Raw genomic sequence first — 21,009 nt, forward strand, 5'->3', positions numbered from 1 at the left:
CTAAGGACACCGTGCAATTCTCTTCCGAAGCCAAATCCGCGTTCTAGGCATGCGGGAGAACTGTCATTTCCGGGTTTGTGGGCTAGCAGGTTTGTTTATTGGCTCCGAACCGCTGGATTTTACGCCTCTGTGATTTTTACAGGTGATTAAAAGCGTCTTCTTTAAAACAGCGGAATAAATTGTTCAAGTCGACGTCACCGTCGGATTAACCCACCCTATATAGAATTCAAAGAGAAGCGGAAATTTCTTTTGATTTCATCATTGCTATCGTCGTCGCGAGGAGGTCGAGAACGTCGTCATGTCGATTGCAGGTCTTCGAAAACAGTTCAATAAAGCCAATCAGGTAATTGATTTGCTTCAGAAATTCCCCGTCTTGCTTTTTATTGTGCGTTATGTTGAAGATTAAGTAAAAATCCATTGCCTCGCTTGCCGATACTACACTTTTTATTTGTTTAAAATTGATTTTGATATCATGGATGTGGATATTTTGCCAATATGCAGCATTCTAACTAAACTAATAGAAATAATTATGACATTTTTTTATTAGAGGCCAGTTGCTAAGAGTTACTAAAGTTGACAAGAGTTAACCAATGGATAGTTGATGTAAGCCTGGTGACAATTAAAAGTTCATTGTTACTATGGTATTTATCCACCAGTTATCTTTAACCAACTTTAAAGCAATTGGCCCCAGAGGGTTTGGTTTAGGTTTAGGATCCTGAGGATGAGATGCTATCTATATATTGGCCCGGGCTTGAAAACTGCCCTCATCTGAACGAACCATTGGCAAAATAGCATTAACTGGAATAGGCCTAATGCTGCATTGGCAAATCATTGCTTGCCTATATCATTATTAGGGCATTGGACGGATTGAGTGGTCAGTAACCTAAATGTGGTTATTTTCTATCAGATATTTGCATTATTAGCTTAAACTAAAAATCAACATAACCAATGGGACATTAGCACTTACAATTAATTCTTCCTAGTCAAAAGCATTAAGGTATGTTTGATAGTGCAGGGTTAGGATTTATAAGGGTTTGATGCATAGGCCTGCCTCTGCAGAGACTGTCAAATTCTGATTAGTTATTGAGAGATGACCTTCTCGCGATTCAAATAATCGTTATTTCGGTGGGGATAATTGTGGAATTAAAATGGCTGTGGTTGTCCCCAGTCTGCATTACTGGCTGTATGTAGTATTGATTGATTGATTGATTGATTTTTCTGCTGATGTATTCACTCGTATACATGTTTGTGTTGTATGCGCGTGGACTCATAGAGAACGGGCAATGCGTTATCTCGCCACTCCAGATACGTACATACCGGCAGTCACCCATTCATGACAAAATACTCAATCAGTAGTTTATTAGCGTTCATTCATTCATTCATTCATTAAACATACACAGTTCCAATCATAACCCGCAGGACCGCAAAAACTCATTCATTTATTCCAACAACTATACTATTTTGTCTGATAGTAATTCAGTCGGGTAAGCTCTTGGAAATGGTTTTTACTTGTTTGAAAAATTTATTGTTGCGCTTTTTGAGATCGATTGAATTTTCTTTTTTCAGTATGTCAGCGAAAAAATTGGCGGAGCGAAAGGAACTGAATTGGAGGATGATTTTCTGGAGATGGAACGGGTAAGATAAGTATTGAGATGGCGAAAGCTGCCATTTTAAATTAGATTCAAATAAACTACAATTGCGCAAGCATTTTTCAATCATTCACATTGATGCCAATTGCGCTTGTTCCTGTTTAACACGGGCCAAATTTGACTTTGGTCAGTCCGTCCAGTCATTCTGAATCAGGTTCATGTCGTTCTTTTGTAGAAAATCGATGTCATGACAGACTTTGTCGACAAAATCATCAATCAGACTCATGAGTTTTTACAACCAAATCCAGGTAACAATATTTTCTAGGCCTATCGGCAGAAATTCTTTAAAGAACCTAGCTCTATCTACTAATATGTAAACCAGGGGCCTGTTGCACAGTCGTGACTTAAGTCCAAAAGTGTTCTTAAATCTTAAGACTGGTCTTAAGTTGTGAGATTGGCTATAGAACTAAGTTAGTCTTAGACTGGTCTTAAGTCTAAGCCATGACTATGCAACCGGCCCCAGGCTATCATAATCCATCTTCGCATGATTCTCTATCACCGCATGGAGGAACATGATTCATATTTACGATGTATATTTAACCAAAAAATTACTCACTCAAGGTATCTCTCCCCTTCAAATTAAACACTAGTCATGAAGTTTTTTGCTATGTCTCAACTTAATATAATTTTGATCCATTTATTACATTAATAGGATCAGGTAAGATCAAAATATGTGAAAACAATTTAGCTTAGAGATGTGCGAAAGACGATTCACGTACGTTCGTAGCTTTGGGTGAATTTAGATTTTTTTCGTTTTTAGGGTAGAGGTATCTTGAATTGAAATGATTGGGTTTCTTTTATCATTCATTGATTTAATTAGGGTTATTTTATAACATCTACAAATTGCACACATAGGTAATTAGGGTTTAACATTGTGATGTTTTAGTAATTTCTATTCAAATAATATTTACCATTCCAATAGCCTATTAGGAAAAATTTAGAAATAGCCCATACTTCACTGCATGTTAGGCCTTTTTCAATTGCTTGGAGTACGGGGGAAAAGAAAACAGACTTTTGAAAATCAAAGGGGTCATGAAAAAAGTTTCAAATTTTGGAAGTACTATGGAAAAAATTTTTTAGAATGAAAATTGTTTTCAATTGAATTCAAATGATGGAGAAACAAAGAAAAGTAACTTTTTGCAAATTAATAGATCAAAAGTATCGAGAAAATATGTTGTTGTTTTTTTTCAAAATCTTGTTGAAAACCCAATGGAGACTAAAAAGTGATTTCTTGGGACGATACGTTTTGGAGATTTCTGGGCGACAGATCTGTACTCCAAGTAATTTAAAAAAGAAAGCCTTGTCTAGATTTTTGCATGATATCAAGCAATTTTAACCCACAGCTGATTGATAATTTATGAAATGCAAGTGAGATGCTCGTATATCAGTACAAGTTTCTAGCATATTCTTTGCAAGATGATTTATTAAAGCACTTTAGCAATGAGAAGCTCCTTTGCTGCCTCAGCACGGAATGCATGCATCACGACCCATCATCTCAATAGAAATGAACGACAATCATTCATTATTTGACGTTATCGATGCAGCGGAGCTTGTTACAGACTAAACCGAGGTTCTTCATCTTATTCTATCGATCAATGTTCAATTATACATATCTATATATGTGATGTTCCTCACCCCCGCAATTATACATGCGATATACGCACGACAAACAATAGTCTTCAGAAATCTAATTCCATTTCATTCTTAAATCAATGTATTTCTGAGCAGAGATGAGTACACGTAGTATATATCTGTGGCTCTGACACGGACAAGGCGAATATATCCTCGATGAAATCTATACCAGGGTTCTGTCTGTCAACGATATCCATGGCCATATCTTAACCAGGGTTCTGACTAGTATATCCCTGACCGAATTCGGGCCAGTGTTCTAACAAGATTATGCCTAGCAAAATCTATACCAGGGTTCTGTCTGTCAACGATATCCATGGCCATATCTTAACCAGGGTTCTGACTAGTATATCCCTGACCGAATTTCGAGCCAGTGTTCTAACAAGATTATGCCGAGCAAAATCTGTGCCAGGGTTCTGATAACGAGGATCTCCGTGACAATATCTAACCAGGGTTCCGTAAAGAATATCCCTGACCTAATCCGTACCGGGGTCTCGTCAAGATTATACCGGGCCAAATCAAAATACCTTTGATTACATCGATTGATATGTGTAAGCTGTATGAATGTTCACAATTAATAATTAACGATCGGTTAATGTGGTGTTTACTAGACCTATCAATTGATCATAAATTCATCGAAGCCTTATTTGTATTTATATATGTGTATACCTGTACTGTATATATTTGTGCTAACAGGTCACTGGAAAATGGACTAACAACAGTTCAATATTCAATATTAGCCTAACACGTACTTAGCAAACCTCGAATGGTTTTAAGATAAGCTGTTCGTTTTTAATTGAGTTGTTATCTTATCTGGCCTCGTGTAAAAACATCGAACAAAAGTGTCTCGTGTGATATGGACTGATTTTATCACGACGCCTCAAGACTTTGTTGTATGCTTTTAAGTATTGGCGAGTAATGTTGAAGCACCTTTTTTTAAACTGAGGCATTTGCCTCGGTGTCAGTCTCAGCAAGGTTAATACTATGGCTGTGGACAAAATTCACTTAATGTTTTGGGTTGGTTAAAAAAAACAGCGATTTAAGAAAATACATCCTTGTAATAAAACAATATTTGACGAAGAATTTGAAACCATGTTGGCCCTACATGTACTCCAGGGTTCTTATGGATCAGGGAAAATTTGCGAATTTTTCTGACATTCTTGAAAATCAGGAAGAAGTGGGGGAATTTGAATTTTTGGTGGACTGTTGTTCTTTTTGGTGACAAGTGGCAAAATGAGCAAACTTCTTGACAAGTAACTGCACCAAGAGGGGATATCATATAATTCAGCGAATGTTTGGTCATAGGTCAGGGAAATGTTGGGGGATTTGGGATTTCGTGATCTGTAAGGACCCTGGTTCTCGGCGAACCTATGCCGAAGTTCTATATTCAGTATGTTAGTTTTATATCAATACATGTTTTATTGTCAGGACTGTTATTGATTATTTCTCAATACACAGTAGAATTAACCCATTTATTCACAGCTGTTCTTTAATCTCAATCGATTTAAAAACTACTTATTCTGAACTCGTTCCATAAAATGGACTTAATCCTGTTTAAGTGTGCAGCTACTTGGCAACAACTGAAAATAAAGAAGTTATCTTTCCCTTTTATGAAAATGAGCACCACTCATTATTTTACCCAAGGATCATTCCAATGATGGGAAAAGGCGGCTCCAGAGCCTTTAAGACTAATTTCAAAAGATCAAATTAAATCCAAAACATATCTCCAGATTTAAGACTTATGTTAGCTGGTTTTAGTGTCACAATAAGCATAGCCTGTCATTGATAGCCTACATGGAACGAAACTAAACTAAAATCCGATGGTTGTTTTTTCAGGTCACAGAGTGAAACTGGCGACGATGAGCGCTTATCAGAAAATGCGCGGTCAAGCGCGAAGTCTTCAATATCCACAACCAGAAGCAGTAATGGCTGAAACTATGAACAAAACCGGTTCCGAATTCAATGATACTTCTCCATTCGGTATGTTTCAAAAATAAATGGGTTTGAGCTTGGCAAAAAATTGTTGGGTCTACTATATTTTGTGAGTAATTTTCTAGTGATGTTTACTTGTTTAGTACCGCTCTTTGTTTGAGTGTAGGAAATAGCAACTTGACCAACATTATAGATATTTTACTGAGGAGGCAGGATGTAGCAGTGGAAGTACTTACCTGACCTATAAATGGGTTGAATGATTGATGATATTTTATTAGTCCACCGGGTCTGACTGCTGCTCTGGGACTCTTTGAATCGCATTGATCCAATTTTAAGATGACCAAAAGCGGGGATCAGATCGATGTGAAAAATAGATGAAGTTTAAGAAATTTCATTTGAATCTGTCCTGATTTTGATCAGCAACAGCTAATGTTATTGTACCTTGACCTGAACAGATCTGAAAAACATGAAAAATCCTGGTTTCTTTTTCTTGTGAAAAAATCTGACAAAGGCATAAGGATGTGAAAAATGTGAAAATTGCAAAGTTCATTGATCCGACCCCTTTGAAAGTAGAAGAGTCGATCATTCCTGTCGAATATTCATTAAAGATTTGTATATTTTGTGTTGTAGCGATGTCGTTAGCGGAGGCTGGTGAATCGTACAAACAGCTCGCTGATATCAAATACTCCCTCGAAGACAACGTCAAACAGAACTTCCTCGAACCATTACAACATTTAGCGACGAAAGACCTAAAAGAAGTTGCTGTAAGTTTCTACGTAGATTATCACATTCATGCATCGTAGGTTGGCTTTTCCGGTCCATTTGTGGCATTTTTAATTTCTTTTTCATCAGTAGAAAATTTTGGATAGATTTTAAGTTTGAGCATAGACAATACAAAAAGGAATGTCTATTGATTTTGTGTGGAGCGGATGCTTGTTTTTTTGTCGCTGCTTGCGGCTTCGATGCTGCAACGAAGTCATGTACGCCTATATTAATCAAGCGAAAACTGTTGCCAGACAAAAACGACAGACGGACAATCCGGCCGGCCGCGAACCCTCTGTTTAGATGATACACAATATCTGACGGCGTTATGAAGATAAACAACCGCGATCAGATAAACTCAAATGATCCGCTCGAACCATCCGCAATAAATGATCAATGATTATGCATCAATTCTGTACCTACATACGTGATCCACGAACCTGTAAAAACCAGTGTAAACCACTGCCTGTTTTATTGACTGCTGTGCAGGATGTTTTATGGTTGTTGTTTGTTTTATCAATACTCGCCTCTGCACATAAGTTGCCCACTTCAATACGATGCTTTTATAAACTGGAGTCTATTAATCCTAATATGATTATCGTGCATAAAGGGAATACTTCCTGATGTATATATAAAAGGCTATTGGTGGATATAGAGTGAGCGTTCTCTTATAATGGCTGTGACCATCGCTTACATTTCATCACACCTCGAATCCCAAATGGTTATTACCAATAATCTCAAGAGCTGAGTGGAAGTGTTAATAGACTTCAGTCCAGCGATGTGTTTCACCTGAGCCGCAAATTTGGTAGTCAGCTATGCAGGGTTCGCACTAATTCCTAAAAATCCTGGAAAAGTTACGGAAATTTGTAATCATTTTTTCAAGGTTTAGAAAAGTTACGAAATTATGAAAAAAGCTAAAGAATTTTAGAAATGAGGTCTGCATAATTTATACTTGTGGTTTTAGATAGATATGTCGGCCGGTTTCATTTCTGCCTTTGGACATTTGCCCTGCATAAGGTACGGAAAATCAAAGACTGAAATAGTATGAACCCTGGCTATGTGTTGACATATTATAGTGAACAAGAATTTGTCTTCATTTATCGACCATTAGGTATTGTATATACAATACATATAACCCATCCTACATTATCCATCATAATCAAATATTAATTTCTTCTGTTTTCACCAGTGGGTGAATGTCTTGTAGCGTCTGTCAGGCATCGCTGCATCAATCATGGTCGGATGATGATATATTCTCTCACCCGGTCGATCATATTCATTTGTAGCGGAATTATTTTCGCGGTTGCCATCTCTTAATTCCGGCTCGGAGTCCGTGCGGCGATTGCCAATTGACTCGTTTAGGTTCGATACGATGTCATCATTGAGATGTCTCTCTCTACTGTAATATATAATGTCATCCCCTGTGGTGATGATGATTGTAGTCGTTGTGGTATCACATTTCATCTTATTTGAATTCGATGTCATCTTACTTAATGCTGCTGGTAATTTTAGATTTAACCCTTTCCGATTCGTTTGCTATATTATCAATACCGTGTAATCCGTACAGGAGAATGAAAGCCTGCCAATCGATGGTCTGGCCCCTGGATTTCATAAGAAGAAGATCTCGAACAGAATTTGACTGTCAGTAGTCGCTTTGGTTTCGAGGAAAATAATTTGGCTACTTCTTCAAGCAAAGTGTTCTGACATGAAAGATGAATTTGCGGCCCAGATATGGATAGTATGAATACATATGTCGTGTATCTAGGTTGTGATCACATTAAGTACATTGGAAGCAGCACAGATTGTGTAATGTCAACTAATTAAATGGTAGTTTCATTAATAATGTACTTTTATATAACCCGATACAATGAACCATGCCAGATTTCCGAGAGAACTTTTCCAGGTTTTCGTGATCATGTTTTTAAGCGGATTGAAGCCTTGACTATTCGAACTTACCTGGACCAGTCAAATTTGGCCAATGCCTAATAAATGCTATCAAAATGACTGTGGCGAGTGAGGTGAGACATTTTCGGAACCGGTTAGCTTTCGAATCGAATGAATTTGGCATGGGCATAGGCTCATTTGGCCTCAGTGTGTTGATGCCTGCGACTAATCTGGCACAGGCCAAATTGGCCTAGGTCAAAAATGCTCGCGTGAAGACGGCTCGGTATCATTTTCTACCGCCTCCTTCCTTCTTTATAGTGTACATGATGTAACTGATCTATATACATGGCAATTCCTCGTGTCTACGCTATAAATAGAATATTGTTTATTGAGAAACTGTTTCGACAAACAAGGAAAAATAGAGATTGTATATTATGTGTGCGGGTGACACGCTGCCCTCTCTCTGTGAGAATCTAATATCGATTCAATTCGGATAAAGTCGTCTCCCGGTTTATGTTCTCCCGGTCGTCATCCGATGATCGAACCGGTCGGTATTGCGTTTGCTGATTTGCTTAGACGTAATACGCAATACCCCCGCAGAAATGCTGAAAGCATCCAGTTTACAGCGGCCCCGTCTAACAGCCAGCGCATGCACACTTATGTGATACATATATTCTGTGAAAGTCACATTCGTTGACTGACGTCGTTGGAGATTGTATACGGTATATGAAAGACTGGGGAAAGCATCGATTTAATGTCACTATTAGGCTAAGAAAAATGATGCTTTGTTTCTCCTAATCGGGCAGGTCGCTTTTGTAAACTGCGATAAAATTTGTAATCAGTTCATTTCTATAACTGCCGGGTCCGTTATTGTTAGCTTGATCATGATGTTAAAAAGTAATTTACACGGTAGATATGCGGTCGAGTGGTCAACTTTTTAGCTTCGCAGATATAAGAAACTAGGTATAAATTTTTTAGCCTTATGTTCGTTAGAATGCTGTGATTTGTAGAAGATTCCAGGCATTTATTGCTAGCGCTAGCTGATCTCTCTCTTTCTCTCTCTCCTCATCCTCTCTCCTCATCCTCCTCAGGATCCTTCACTCTCTCCCCTCCAGTGTAACTCTCCATTCTCCTCTCTCCTTGTCTCATGTCAAATGAATTTGAGGGAAATCTGAAAAATTGTCTTTTTGTCAAAATACTTCGCTAAGATTTCCGGGTTCTATCAATCGAGTAGAATGAACTCATGCATTATGTAGATTCACTTTCATCGGCAGCAGCAGCAGCAGCAGAGTTTGAGCTGATTAGTGCCGCAACTTTCTCAATACAGGATTAGACATTGCATAACTGTATGAACTGTAGATAAAGGGTCTGTGGTAAGCTGATTGAGTTACTATTGACTTACGGTCCCATTAGTAGATGACAACTGAGTCTTCTCATATCAGAAAGTACAGTAGGCAGATTTCGTGTCTGAAAGCTGTCAGCGTCACCCACAACTGTAGACAACCTGTAGGTGTAACGTCTCTATCGGATCCTGTCTAGGGGTCTCGTGGGCAGAAGGTGAAACTAGAAACATCATGTGTCCCCCTATTCACGTAACACTGTCGTTAGGAAATACAGCTCAGTTCCGAGTTCATACTGAAAATCAAATCGTTGCTTTTATAAAGTTGAATCAGTGATTAGTAATGAAACTCGTGAGTTAGTTGAGTGAGCGAGTGAGTGCTGATACGTAATAATGTCGAATGCAGTGATGCAGTAATAAAAGAGCTGTATCTCCTTCCTTCACAGTTCATTAAACGCTAATCTCTACTGCAGTCTTACTGTCTGAATGTGCATTTGTCATAAAACGTTTGCGACACTCATCGAATCTATTCCGATGTACGACGAAATGTATTTCGTATTTCAACAGGGATTTCAAAGCACTTAAGTGGTCAAGACTTTCTGGCCCCTTGACCACTGTTTTCACAAAAAGCTGCTATTTCGTGTCATCAATTCCGTCAATTTCATGTTTTCCATCCCGATATACATTAAGAAGGAGTGGTATCAAAGGCTTTTTTCACCTTGGGGAACATTTTCAATTAATCATTTCGTTATCAGTAGTTACTGCATGATTTTACCATTAGGTCGTTAAGTTTATGAGCTGAATCCACATATTTTGATCCACGCGCGATCAATCTTACGTTAATTAATTACAGCGAAACCTTACATTTTACATTGGAATTACGCTGTGAAAGTGGGTTCTGATCAATTGATGCTTCCTCTTCTAATGGACTCGTTTATCTCTATGGAAACATTCAGATTGATTCATAAACCAGACAATGAAATCCAGCAGCATTTTGGAGCCATGTAGATTAACATGTATTTAGTAATGTTATATAGTAAAGTATCATATTTTCTTATGGTATGTTTGGAATTGTTTTGGAGGCAGTGTTGTACTATATACGGCCTGAATTATATCCAGGTTATCAAACTCACGTAAGCCATTTACCATCACTGCATGCCAGAGTCGGTGTTTGGTAAAGCCAGTCCATCGGACAATCCGTTCAGCTATGACTCTATCAGTATCTAAGAAACTTGTTGTAATCATAAATCTTAACTTCCCGTTACGCGTTCATTTCAAGCATTATTTATTTAGTGGGAAAGTTGCTCGATGAACTTGAAGAGACTTATACCACAACCCAGGCGGATACATTGTTTTACCACGTGTACACATGATTGTACGGTAATTCGCATCGATTTTGTAATCGATGTCTGCATTTATCGTGATTCCAGCGTTGGAGAATTTGATTGAAGCAGTGATGTATGTTCTCTGGTATATCGATGGCTCTTCAGTAATTACCAATGACACCGATATACGAAGCGTGTTTCTTTTTGCACTGCACCGTATTTATATCTGATTACCGCAAATTGCTGATGACATTTCCATCAAAGGAGAGGGAAACAGCTTTCTCGTAAATTCAGTCCCCGCGGCGCGCCGCAAGTGTATAAAATAGCTGGTATGGCTTACGAGGGAAATTAGTCTCGCGTCTCCTTATTGCTGGTTGATTCTTAGTTATGACATTCCAGACCGGCTTCTACGGTTATGAGTCTAAACACAACTAGTAGAGGACTATTCAGTCTGTTATTCATTAGACCAGGTACCTCTAAGTGAGTTGAGAGGGAAGAAGGATAAAGCCGCGATCACAGTGTGGAGACTGCCTGTCACACTGGCCCGGACCGGACACGAGTCAAATTTAGCCTATACCCTAAGAAAGGGTTCACCGGCGAATCACTTATTTGTTACTAATAATGCTGTGGCAAGCGAGTCAGCTCCAGAACCAATAAGCATCCTCATAGAATAATTTGACCCGTGTCCAAATTTTGGATGGCCGTCGTCTGATTTTTTGGTTGGGCCAAATTTGGCTACAGTGTGAGTAGATGGTCCTGGTCAAAAACGCTTGTGTGATCGTGACCCATAGTGTACAGGCTTCAAACCCGGCATGACTTGGTGGTACTCCACACTGTGTTCCACACTGTTTAACCTAAAAAATCCTACCATATCACAAGAAATAATATTCTATTTATGTTTTTTTTAGCATCATCGGAAGAAGCTCCACGGACGACGTCTTGATTACGATTGTAAAAAGAGAAAACAACAAAAAGGTGAGAAAATGTGGATATCTGTTGTAAACCCTGAGATCGGTTATACCTCGACTGTGCTCATTTCAACACCATTATCAAAAGCATTTTCATTATTCCCCCCCCCCCCCCGAAGAGATCTATTTTCGCATTAACTTTACAATTTGAAAGCTCAAAGATCGGAATGAAATTGCGTTGTTATTAGTTCTCTATCGCTTTCTGGCAGCGAAGTTAAATCGCCTGTCGACATTATATCGAGTTTAATTGAAATTTGCGGCAACCCGATACAATCCAATACAATCCGATACAATCCGATACAGCTGTATCAATTTTCCACGAGATGAAAACGTCGCCGTCGTCGTCGCAGATCTCGCGACTGTATCCTAGTAACATGTTCATCACATAATTGAAATTTTATCATCATTCGAAAAAGATACCGCTAGTAACTTCCCCCTTCACTGCTCCAATTTTATTATTCAATGTATATTCCAGTTTTTCTAGATAAAATCTTTAATTTCTCACTTTTGATTCTGAAATATGTATTTGTACCTGTTACTTATTTGATTGATTGATTCGGGTTTAATTTTGTGTCCCCTCTTATCTCGCCGCACCTGCCTGTAATGGAACAGAGTATGGTTTTTAAATCGAGATTCATGCAACAGATATAATTGGATGGTCGGTCAAATTTACAGAATTGTTGTTTTTAAATCGGAGTACCAGGTAGACTACCTACCATCTAGCCTGAACCGGCGAGCAACTGATTGGGTTTTTAAAAATTTTTCTAGGCTGCCTAACTTAATACATTTGGAAACCCTTTATCAAACTTCAATTTCTTCACGGCAGCATCATGAATTGACAGATAGAAAGTATTTGAGGATGTTAGGATGTTTCAAAAGCTTCTTTCAAGAGCAGCTGTCGCATATGGCTAAGAAGATTTTAGTTGTGACAGGGTTTTTTTTATTGAAGCAGAATATCAGTTTTTTGTATGAGAATTTATTTTCCATGTGCCCTGCCACCCGCAACCCCCTCCCCCTGGCCAGTCTGTGTTATACACCAGCATATACCTCCCCCTCAAGCTCCCATCACTGGCTGTTGCCAGGAAGGTCTTACAGTCACATAGTACAATGAATAGGTTTCCGATGATTGCATTAGATTACGATTGCAGTGAGGATTATGACTCCAGTGAGGATTACAACTCCGACGAGGATTACGCGCAGTTCTCTGCTTTCGTTTCTTAATCAGCGGCGCGTTTAATCACGACTTGGAGCTCATTCATGACTTCTATTCGTAAATACTGATGATGTCGATTCGAATTTAATCTCGCATTCAATCTTCATTCATTCTGAACGCAGTTCATTTTTCATCTTCAAACAGATTTCATTTACTGTCGGTAGATCAATTCTCAGCTTATCATAAAGTCATTTCTACTGGATAATACGGAAATATTCTGGGCCGAATTTAGATTCCTTTACGCATTTGATATGACGCAAATATCAAAAATGATTACCATAACTAAATATGACTGAGTTTATCGGAACGAAACTAGTTAAATGTCTGTCGATTATCATTTCTTCGATGTTCATTTTCATAATTTTCTCTCTTCGCCTGGGGAGAGGATTTGGCCGCGATCAAATTTGGCCCACGCTTAACTAGAGAGCGCATTCACTCAGATCAATCACTCGTTACTAAAATGGTATCAAAATGATGCTGCTGCAAATGAGTTGAATCACTTCAAGAACCAGTTACCATTCACACAGAATCATCTAATCTGTGCTAGAATATGGTGCAGGCCTGGTCTGACGTTTTCGGACGGCCAAATTCGGCCAGTGTCAAATAGGCACAGATTGTTTTGGCACGAGTGTGATTGATTGGCCCCAATCAAAAATGCTTGTGGCGTGATCGCGGCTTTTAATGAAACATCTGTTTTAAGCCCAGTCATGATCTTATAAAGAAACAAATCAATTTTACAAGTTATGATTATTTGAATTATGCCTGGTTCCTTGAATTGGTTCATTCTGTGTAGATGCACCATGATAAAACATCCTTCCTTCCGCTACATCACGCATATCGCTTTCAAGTGTCAGTCGTGCGACCCCCGTAATCGAAACGAAACGATCGAGGCATCTGACAGGAAATTAGAGCTGGACCATCCGACTGAGCGACTCTCGATCGGTTTATTACTGATTGAGACCAGACACGACTACGCAACGTCGGACGTTATTTCGATTTCGAGATATCTCGAAAAATCATCATCTGCCACGAAGAACGATGAACAAATGATTGCGATATTCATGACATCTCCGGCACGCAGTTTCTCTTTTATTTGAACACGATCATGATTTCGTATATTGTATCATTTACAGTACATAGCTGTATTAACTGTATTACTCTATGTGCTGTGTTGAATCTAGGTAACCCCCGTTCACCCCTAGAAAAATCCTTCTATAGATAAAAATTCCTGCCTGGTAAAACAATTTCTCAGACAATAGCATAACTCTTTTCATAGAAAACTGGATTTGGGATGATTTTTATTTAGGGGGATATTTAACGAGCTGATTTTTATTTTATTGGCCCGTTACTGCTGTGTCGGTCCCCAAATCATCATCACAATGAGTCACACGTAATTAATTACAATGAAATACGTAAGACCCTTTATTATTCTGGCTTCTTTGGACGTATTGAGTAATGAATTTCTGATGATGATAGCTGTGAATGTTGAGGTATTCAGACATTACCTATTGAACTGTGGGCCGTAGTAGCAATTCATTCCCCCTTTGAATTTCAATAGACAATTGGTTAGGAACGTGATGGAAAGTCTTGGAATTTGGTAGATTCAGTACGGGAACACCGCAGAAATGAACACTGCATCATACATAGTTTTAACTCATATCCATCAACTTCATCATTACATTCAGTTTTGTTGTGATTATTGCAGGTGCAAAGAAAGGTAAATGATAGAAAGTTCAGACCATATATCGGTATATACTGATATACGTAGATCTAATGAAGTGCGCACAACACGATGTTAATATTCTCATCTTTAATCGTTCACAATTAGTGTTGATAGTTTTTTTTCGCGAACGTTTTCCGATAATAAACTGCTTCTCATTAATAACTGTTCAGTGGTAATATTAATTACTACTAATAACTTTTGACCTCTTTTTTCAATATTCGAATTAACGTATTGTAGAAGGTAACTATATCGATCTCGTCCAGCACCCGGTGGACGATGGTTCTAACAGTATTTTCAATATTTTTACTAAGATATTTAACGGTCGTTTTCATTCGTGGTGAATAATTATTTCTCGGGCACCGATGGTTAAACGGTGGTCGGTACGTGTTTCTTCGTTCGTTTTTCGCTACTGGGAATTTTTTCGCTAATTTCTATGCTGAAAACTATTATTTTCATATGATTCTGTATTTACGGTAATACTGAGGTTTGGATTCGTGATATTTAGTAGCAATTCCAGTAAAAACTGATGTAATTCATATGTTACTGATATGGAAATCTAATAAGTTCTACTGAAATGTTTTCATTTTTATCCGATGATGTCCTGTTGTTTAGAAAGGCTCCAGAATATTAGGCAATATATATAACACTAACATGAACACTAACATCATATTGATAAAACATTGAAAATGCTTTCAGGAGCTAGTCCCAACATAACTGGTAAAATTAGAGTCTAACCCAGAAGTGTGGAACTGGCTCCAGATATATATCTAATCCCTGATTCTTTCTTCTCTCTTTGTCTCTCTCATTCGATTGCCGTATTTAGCTGCAGGTAAATTCTTTTTCATTCTTCCACTAATTATGCATTACAAGAAATACTTCCGAAATAGATATCCAAGAAAGCTTCACCTACTAATAATGATATATCCGTTTCGTGACGTTCAAACAGCTAAATTCTATCATTTTCTCGGCATCTTTTGAATTTCTGATAAAAAAATATTCCTTTTCTATTATAATTTGAAGCTGCCGGTAAGTCGTGATAATGTTGTCTGCTAAAGATGCGTTGATGTATACCTAGGGCTTTAAAGCAGTGTATAACACATATATACAATTTTGCTTATTTTCTCATTGAGTCGTGTGCTTTATCCGGATATTTGAATAGAAATCAATATTAGACGATTATTTAGTTCTATTTCTTAAGTTCGCTAGTTTAAAAATGGATCATTTAAATCATAGACTATTAGCTACGCTATCGTGTCTTCCTACACTCTATAGTTGTGTGAATTATCCCTGTAGGTGGCGCTATTAACGAAGATGAACTACACATAGCCGAAGAGAAATTCGAAGAATCAAAGAACCTTGCGGAGATCGCCATGCAGAATGTACTCGATAATGACGTAAGTCTCAGAAAACGAGCCAGTATGGCCAATTTATGATAATTATTATGATAAATTATTGAGCTTAAAATCCATGTAAAATATGGTCATTGGCTTTACATGATGAAAAAACCAAGACTGGTTTAATTGAAAGCTTAGCTGAGTAAATTGGTTTCAAGATTTTATTAAAAAGCATCGATTGATAGACTAGATGTGATTGAACTAAGTGAAGTATTCCAAACTACAAAGGCAGAGTACTACATCATCCATTGACTTCTAAGCATGATTCCATATTCCCGCGATATATACCGATATGTTAACGGTTCACATGTATCTCGCGTCTTTAAGATTGTTTTTTTGTGCGCAGGTTGAGCAGATTTCCCAATTGGCTTCGTTCGTCGAGGCTCAAATTGACTATCATCGACAAGCGCAAGACGTGTTACAAGGACTTTTCGAAACGTTACAAAACAAGTACGTCTTATCAACCCTGGCGAAATACAGGGGTGACTTCTAACCCGTAGTAGCAACAGAAAGGGGCATCATTCCAGCGAAAAGGGCACCAAAAACTATATACAGTAGACTCTGCTTGCTCCTGATCTTGCTGGACCAATAAATTTGGTCCGATGTACAAGATTTCCTGGAGAAACTGGTCGTTATCTCGATGAAATGGAATACAGAAATTTGTAATATATCGTCCGGAGCGTGGTACAATCAACTTCAGGGTGAATGGAGTCTACTGTATCTCCTATTATTCTCCATTCTCTTACAGTCTTATAGCAGCTTTCTGCAGCTATAAACGTTACTTATTTCGCGGTTTAATGATGAATAATTTCAGACAAGCCGAAGCGGCGAATCGACCGAGAGTCCAACGTGAGAAGAAAACGTTTAATCTGTTGCCTCGCAGTAACAACGACAATATCAGCGACGCCGGGTCAGACTACGCTATATCTCCGATGACAACTCCAACGCATCATCCTAACAAAGGTTTGTATTCATATCATTTTATTTATTTGCGTACTTAATCAACATCAAAGCGGAAAAATGAATTGAATGCTGGAAAAGTGTTCAGTAATCATTTAACAAAACATGGTATTAGTTATATGATATATATTCAGTTTAACAAATAATACTGGTAACAATATTATATCATTTTATATATTTTATAGAGCATAAAATTGATAATTGAATAAAACTAAAACATCAGCAGAAATGCACGTTGAAAGATGGTTTACCTTTAAAAAAAAACACTTGGTCTGTTCAAAATTGAAGCAGACTAATTCTAGAACATTCTGAATAGTGTAGTGTGGACACGGCTATAGACTATCCTGGAGCCAGTTGCACAGTCATGGCTTAAGTCCAAAAATTGTCTTAAATCTTAAGACTGGTCTTAAGTTGTTGGATTGGCTATAGAACTAAGTTGGTCTTAGACTGGTCTTAAGTCTAAGTCATGACTATGCAACCGGCCCCTGAGGATTAGTTTGAAAGATGGTTTTATGGTTTATACATACACGGTAATTATGAGATCTAATTTTCTGATGATTTTTAGACTTGACGACTCCGCAGGCGCGAGCGCTGTACGACTTTGAAGCCGAGAATGAATCAGAACTGGAATTCAAAGAAAACGAAATAATCACGTTGACCCAACAATTAGATGAAAATTGGTATGAAGGTGAAATTCATGGTCGTACCGGTTTGTTTCCGTGTAATTATGTCGAGGTTATTGTCCCATTGTAGAAAACAGTCACATCGCTAAAACATTTCCATTATTTTGTCTATTGCTATGCTTAGAAAATACTGGTACTTGTTGTCCGTTGGGGCAGATTTAGGCAGGTTTCATTTGAGCGTATTCAGGCTTTGGAATAGCAATTCCGGATTACAAACTCTACCGCTTCTATCAGGTTTACAGATTATAATGCTATTCCAGAATAGGTAGAGCGTATTCTGGTCAAAACAATGCACCAGAAGAGAATTCCGAAATCCATAGAGACCAATCGAAAACCTGCCTAATGCTTAAAGAATTTAAGGAAAATTTGAATATATGGTCCGTATATCCTTGGTTTCCCAGTGTTAATATATGGTTGGTCGTACAAATTTCTCTATGTTATCACTAAGTTGATGGATTTAACCCCAGGGAGGCAGTTTCATAAAGATAATTACAATTAGTTTTAATTTGTCGAGTTCATTAAAATGAAATAGTTGTCATCAGCTACTTATCATAATTTTGCACTGTGAAATTGGCCCCAGAAGTTTACTTTGATGCCCAGTCTAGTCTCTCTACTGAGGAACTTGCTGCTAATCTGTGCTTAGTTCGTGCCTAGTACCGGTAATAGAAGTATCGCTAAAATTAGCCGTGTACAAACAAATTCACATTCAAATGCGAACTAGGGAAATGATTTTCAGTATTGTGCACAGTAAAATTTATAGTTAGTACCAAAGTTGAATTCTATAATTCAATACGAACATTAACAGATATCACAATGTACTTAGATGGTGATTTTCCAATATTTTAAAGTCAATTAGATCAGTACGCATATATATTATATGTATATATGTATGTATAGTGTACATAAATATTTAGTGATACTGATAATACGATACTCAATGTAGCGCGATGTGACCAAACTTAGATGAACAAAACCAAAAATTGGCATAATTAGAAGAGACCCGCGGTTAATAAATACAATATGTATCGATGTTTTGAAGAATGTCTAAGACACATTTAGATGAAATAGATTAATGATGATGGTTGTGTAGCTATTTGTTATGTAGTCAGTAATATGCAGTGCTGTAAGCTGATGAGCATGGACCCTCCTTACTCGGCACTGGTCAACTCAATAGACCGCTAAATTCAGTCGATTTTACACCTAATCATTTGGGAAACTACTCCTGATTCTGAACTCTGTGAAAAATCTACGGTCTATCGAGTAAGGCTGAGTTGACTGAAGTTCTGGTTCTTGATGTGTGTGTATGAAACAGCATGTAAAATTATATATAAGGAAATATTTATCGGAAATATGGAAAATGTACATATAAATGTGTGTGATAAAGGTCTGATAAGTTGCAGTGGGTTTTTTCATCATTGTCTATCTCCGTGTTCTCGAGCTATCTAAATATGGTTGTATACATGAATGTCAGTGATTTAGAAGTAGTTCTACTACCATACTACGATAGAAATAATGTTTTACATGTATAAAACTTTGATTCCATTTTTCTCTCCATTTCGTACTCGAAGCATTCCGGACAGTGTATATTGCGCATATTGATACGATGTTGTATTACGTAGGTATACAGAGAACTACTTAAACTTAATGAGAAAATAGACAACACATTTCAACCACCTGCACTACTGGACTAGATTACTGGACTTTTCAAATCATTCTACCGGATTTCGGGTTGAAGCTCATGTACAGGTTACTCGAATAACCTTCAAATTATTTGTTTGTTCTGTAAAAGACGTTAAATTTATCACTTCCTCAATTGAAGCAAAATATTTTTGTGTATGATGGTCCTTAAGGGCTAGAAATGTTATCCATAAAGTTATGTGGCATTGAAATTGAGGAATGCATTGAATTTGATTCTTTTAATTCTAACAATCCGGAAGTTATAACCTTAATGAGCTCGATTATGGTTCTGAAAAGTCTGTCAAGTTATGTACTACTAACTATTATTGCCGTGTATAGACTTGTACATGTGTTGAAGATATGCGATGTAATCTTAGGTTTTCTGAATGATTAATTCAAATACTTAACGAATGAATATTCATATGTTTTACAATGAATTCTGTACGATATTAATCAATCAATTGCGTGGAATAATCGGAATTATTGTGAATGTAATGTTTTTAAATCGCTAACATTAAATGTACTCAATGTACTGGTGCTTTGAGAGCGCGTTTGGGATACGAAGAAGCATTAATGTCGTTAGTTTGTCTGTGATTTTCACTTAATGAAATATGTTTTTAAATCTTCTAGTCAACGGAATTGTGAATTCGTCGGAAGCGTTTAAGCTTTTGGAATGTTATTTCAATGGTTGCTCGATGAAGTAAATATGTTGTTTGGTTAATTCTTTCTTGCCATCTTCCTTCAAGTAAGCTAAATAGGCTACCAACTTCATGAGACCTATTTATTTAAAGTCTATTTAAGCTTTTCCTGGCCTTATCGTAAGGTATGTTACATCATAGTTTGACCAATGACTTGCTTTTTTTCAAACCTCAAAACGAAAACCTCACGTAGAATCGAGAACATTATTTCAATCTATTTTGCATGTAGCCAAAAATGCATATGTATTTTTGATGTAGCAGTATACACTTATGAAGGCTTTTGATTAGCTGTCTGATACCATAAGTGTATTTCTAGGAATCTTTAGCCTATATTATTTGCAGTGACAACCTTTTTGGGTCGTCGATTAGATTGAACCTGTATTTCTACACATAATAGTGAAATACGACATAGATCAGTGAAAATGATAATCACTGAACAAAAATGTACTTTAATTTTATAGTTGTAGGTATTTTTCAAATGGTCAAAATTTAATTTTTTTGATTCTATCTCAATGGTTTCGTATTTGGACCTGACATTCCGAGTGTATCGTGTTTGTTAGATCATATTCGATATAAGTAGAATGTACGGGTTAGCCATACTTTAATTGCTCTTATTGCTAAAATATCGGTTTTGACATGAAATATCTCAACGTTGTAAAAGAAACATTTGTGTAGAAAATTAGAAGTAATTTCCGAGTGCCTTAGATGGTGGAGTATTTACTGTTATTTTACTATATGTAGGCTTAACATAGCTTCACTGCATTTGAAAATGTTTTAAGTTGCGGCTAATTAGACTATGAATAAAGAAGCAGGCAACAATTTTGACGAAATCCATAATGCTGCCAAGAAAGTAGATATTTTTCGGAGAAACCTTTCCTACAGCATATATATATATATGTATATATATATATATATATATATATATATATATATATATATATATATATATATATATATATATATATATATATATATATATATATATATATATATATATATATATATATATATATATATATATTATGTATAGCTTAAAGTTGAACGGAGGATATATTTGAATATCGGAAATGTTTTGGTAGTGTAATGTTATGTTACTATGCATCAAAAACGGATAAAAAATGGGTGATGCAAAACTTTGGGAATTCAATACATCATCAGTACTGCATGGGTATT

At 37.1% G+C, this 21,009-nt stretch overlaps 1 protein-coding gene across 1 annotated transcript; it reads left to right on the forward strand.

The window, feature by feature from the left end:
* The first annotated feature begins 85 nt into the window (after nucleotides 1-85).
* On the forward strand, nucleotides 86-20,713 carry LOC141905723 (endophilin-A-like). Its single transcript, XM_074794712.1, has 11 exons — nucleotides 86-343; nucleotides 1,567-1,635; nucleotides 1,825-1,897; nucleotides 5,115-5,258; nucleotides 5,841-5,974; nucleotides 11,429-11,495; nucleotides 15,248-15,253; nucleotides 15,718-15,818; nucleotides 16,165-16,268; nucleotides 16,633-16,781; nucleotides 17,344-20,713. Exons 1-11 carry the CDS (start codon nucleotides 299-301, stop codon nucleotides 17,529-17,531), a joined length of 1,080 nt encoding a protein of 359 aa, XP_074650813.1. The 5' UTR covers nucleotides 86-298; the 3' UTR covers nucleotides 17,532-20,713.
* The last annotated feature ends 296 nt before the right edge of the window (nucleotides 20,714-21,009 follow it).

Source organism: Tubulanus polymorphus, chromosome 5 (assembly GCF_964204645.1).
Source record: "Tubulanus polymorphus chromosome 5, tnTubPoly1.2, whole genome shotgun sequence".
In the NCBI taxonomy this organism is placed as follows: Eukaryota; Metazoa; Nemertea; class Palaeonemertea; order Tubulaniformes; family Tubulanidae; genus Tubulanus; species Tubulanus polymorphus.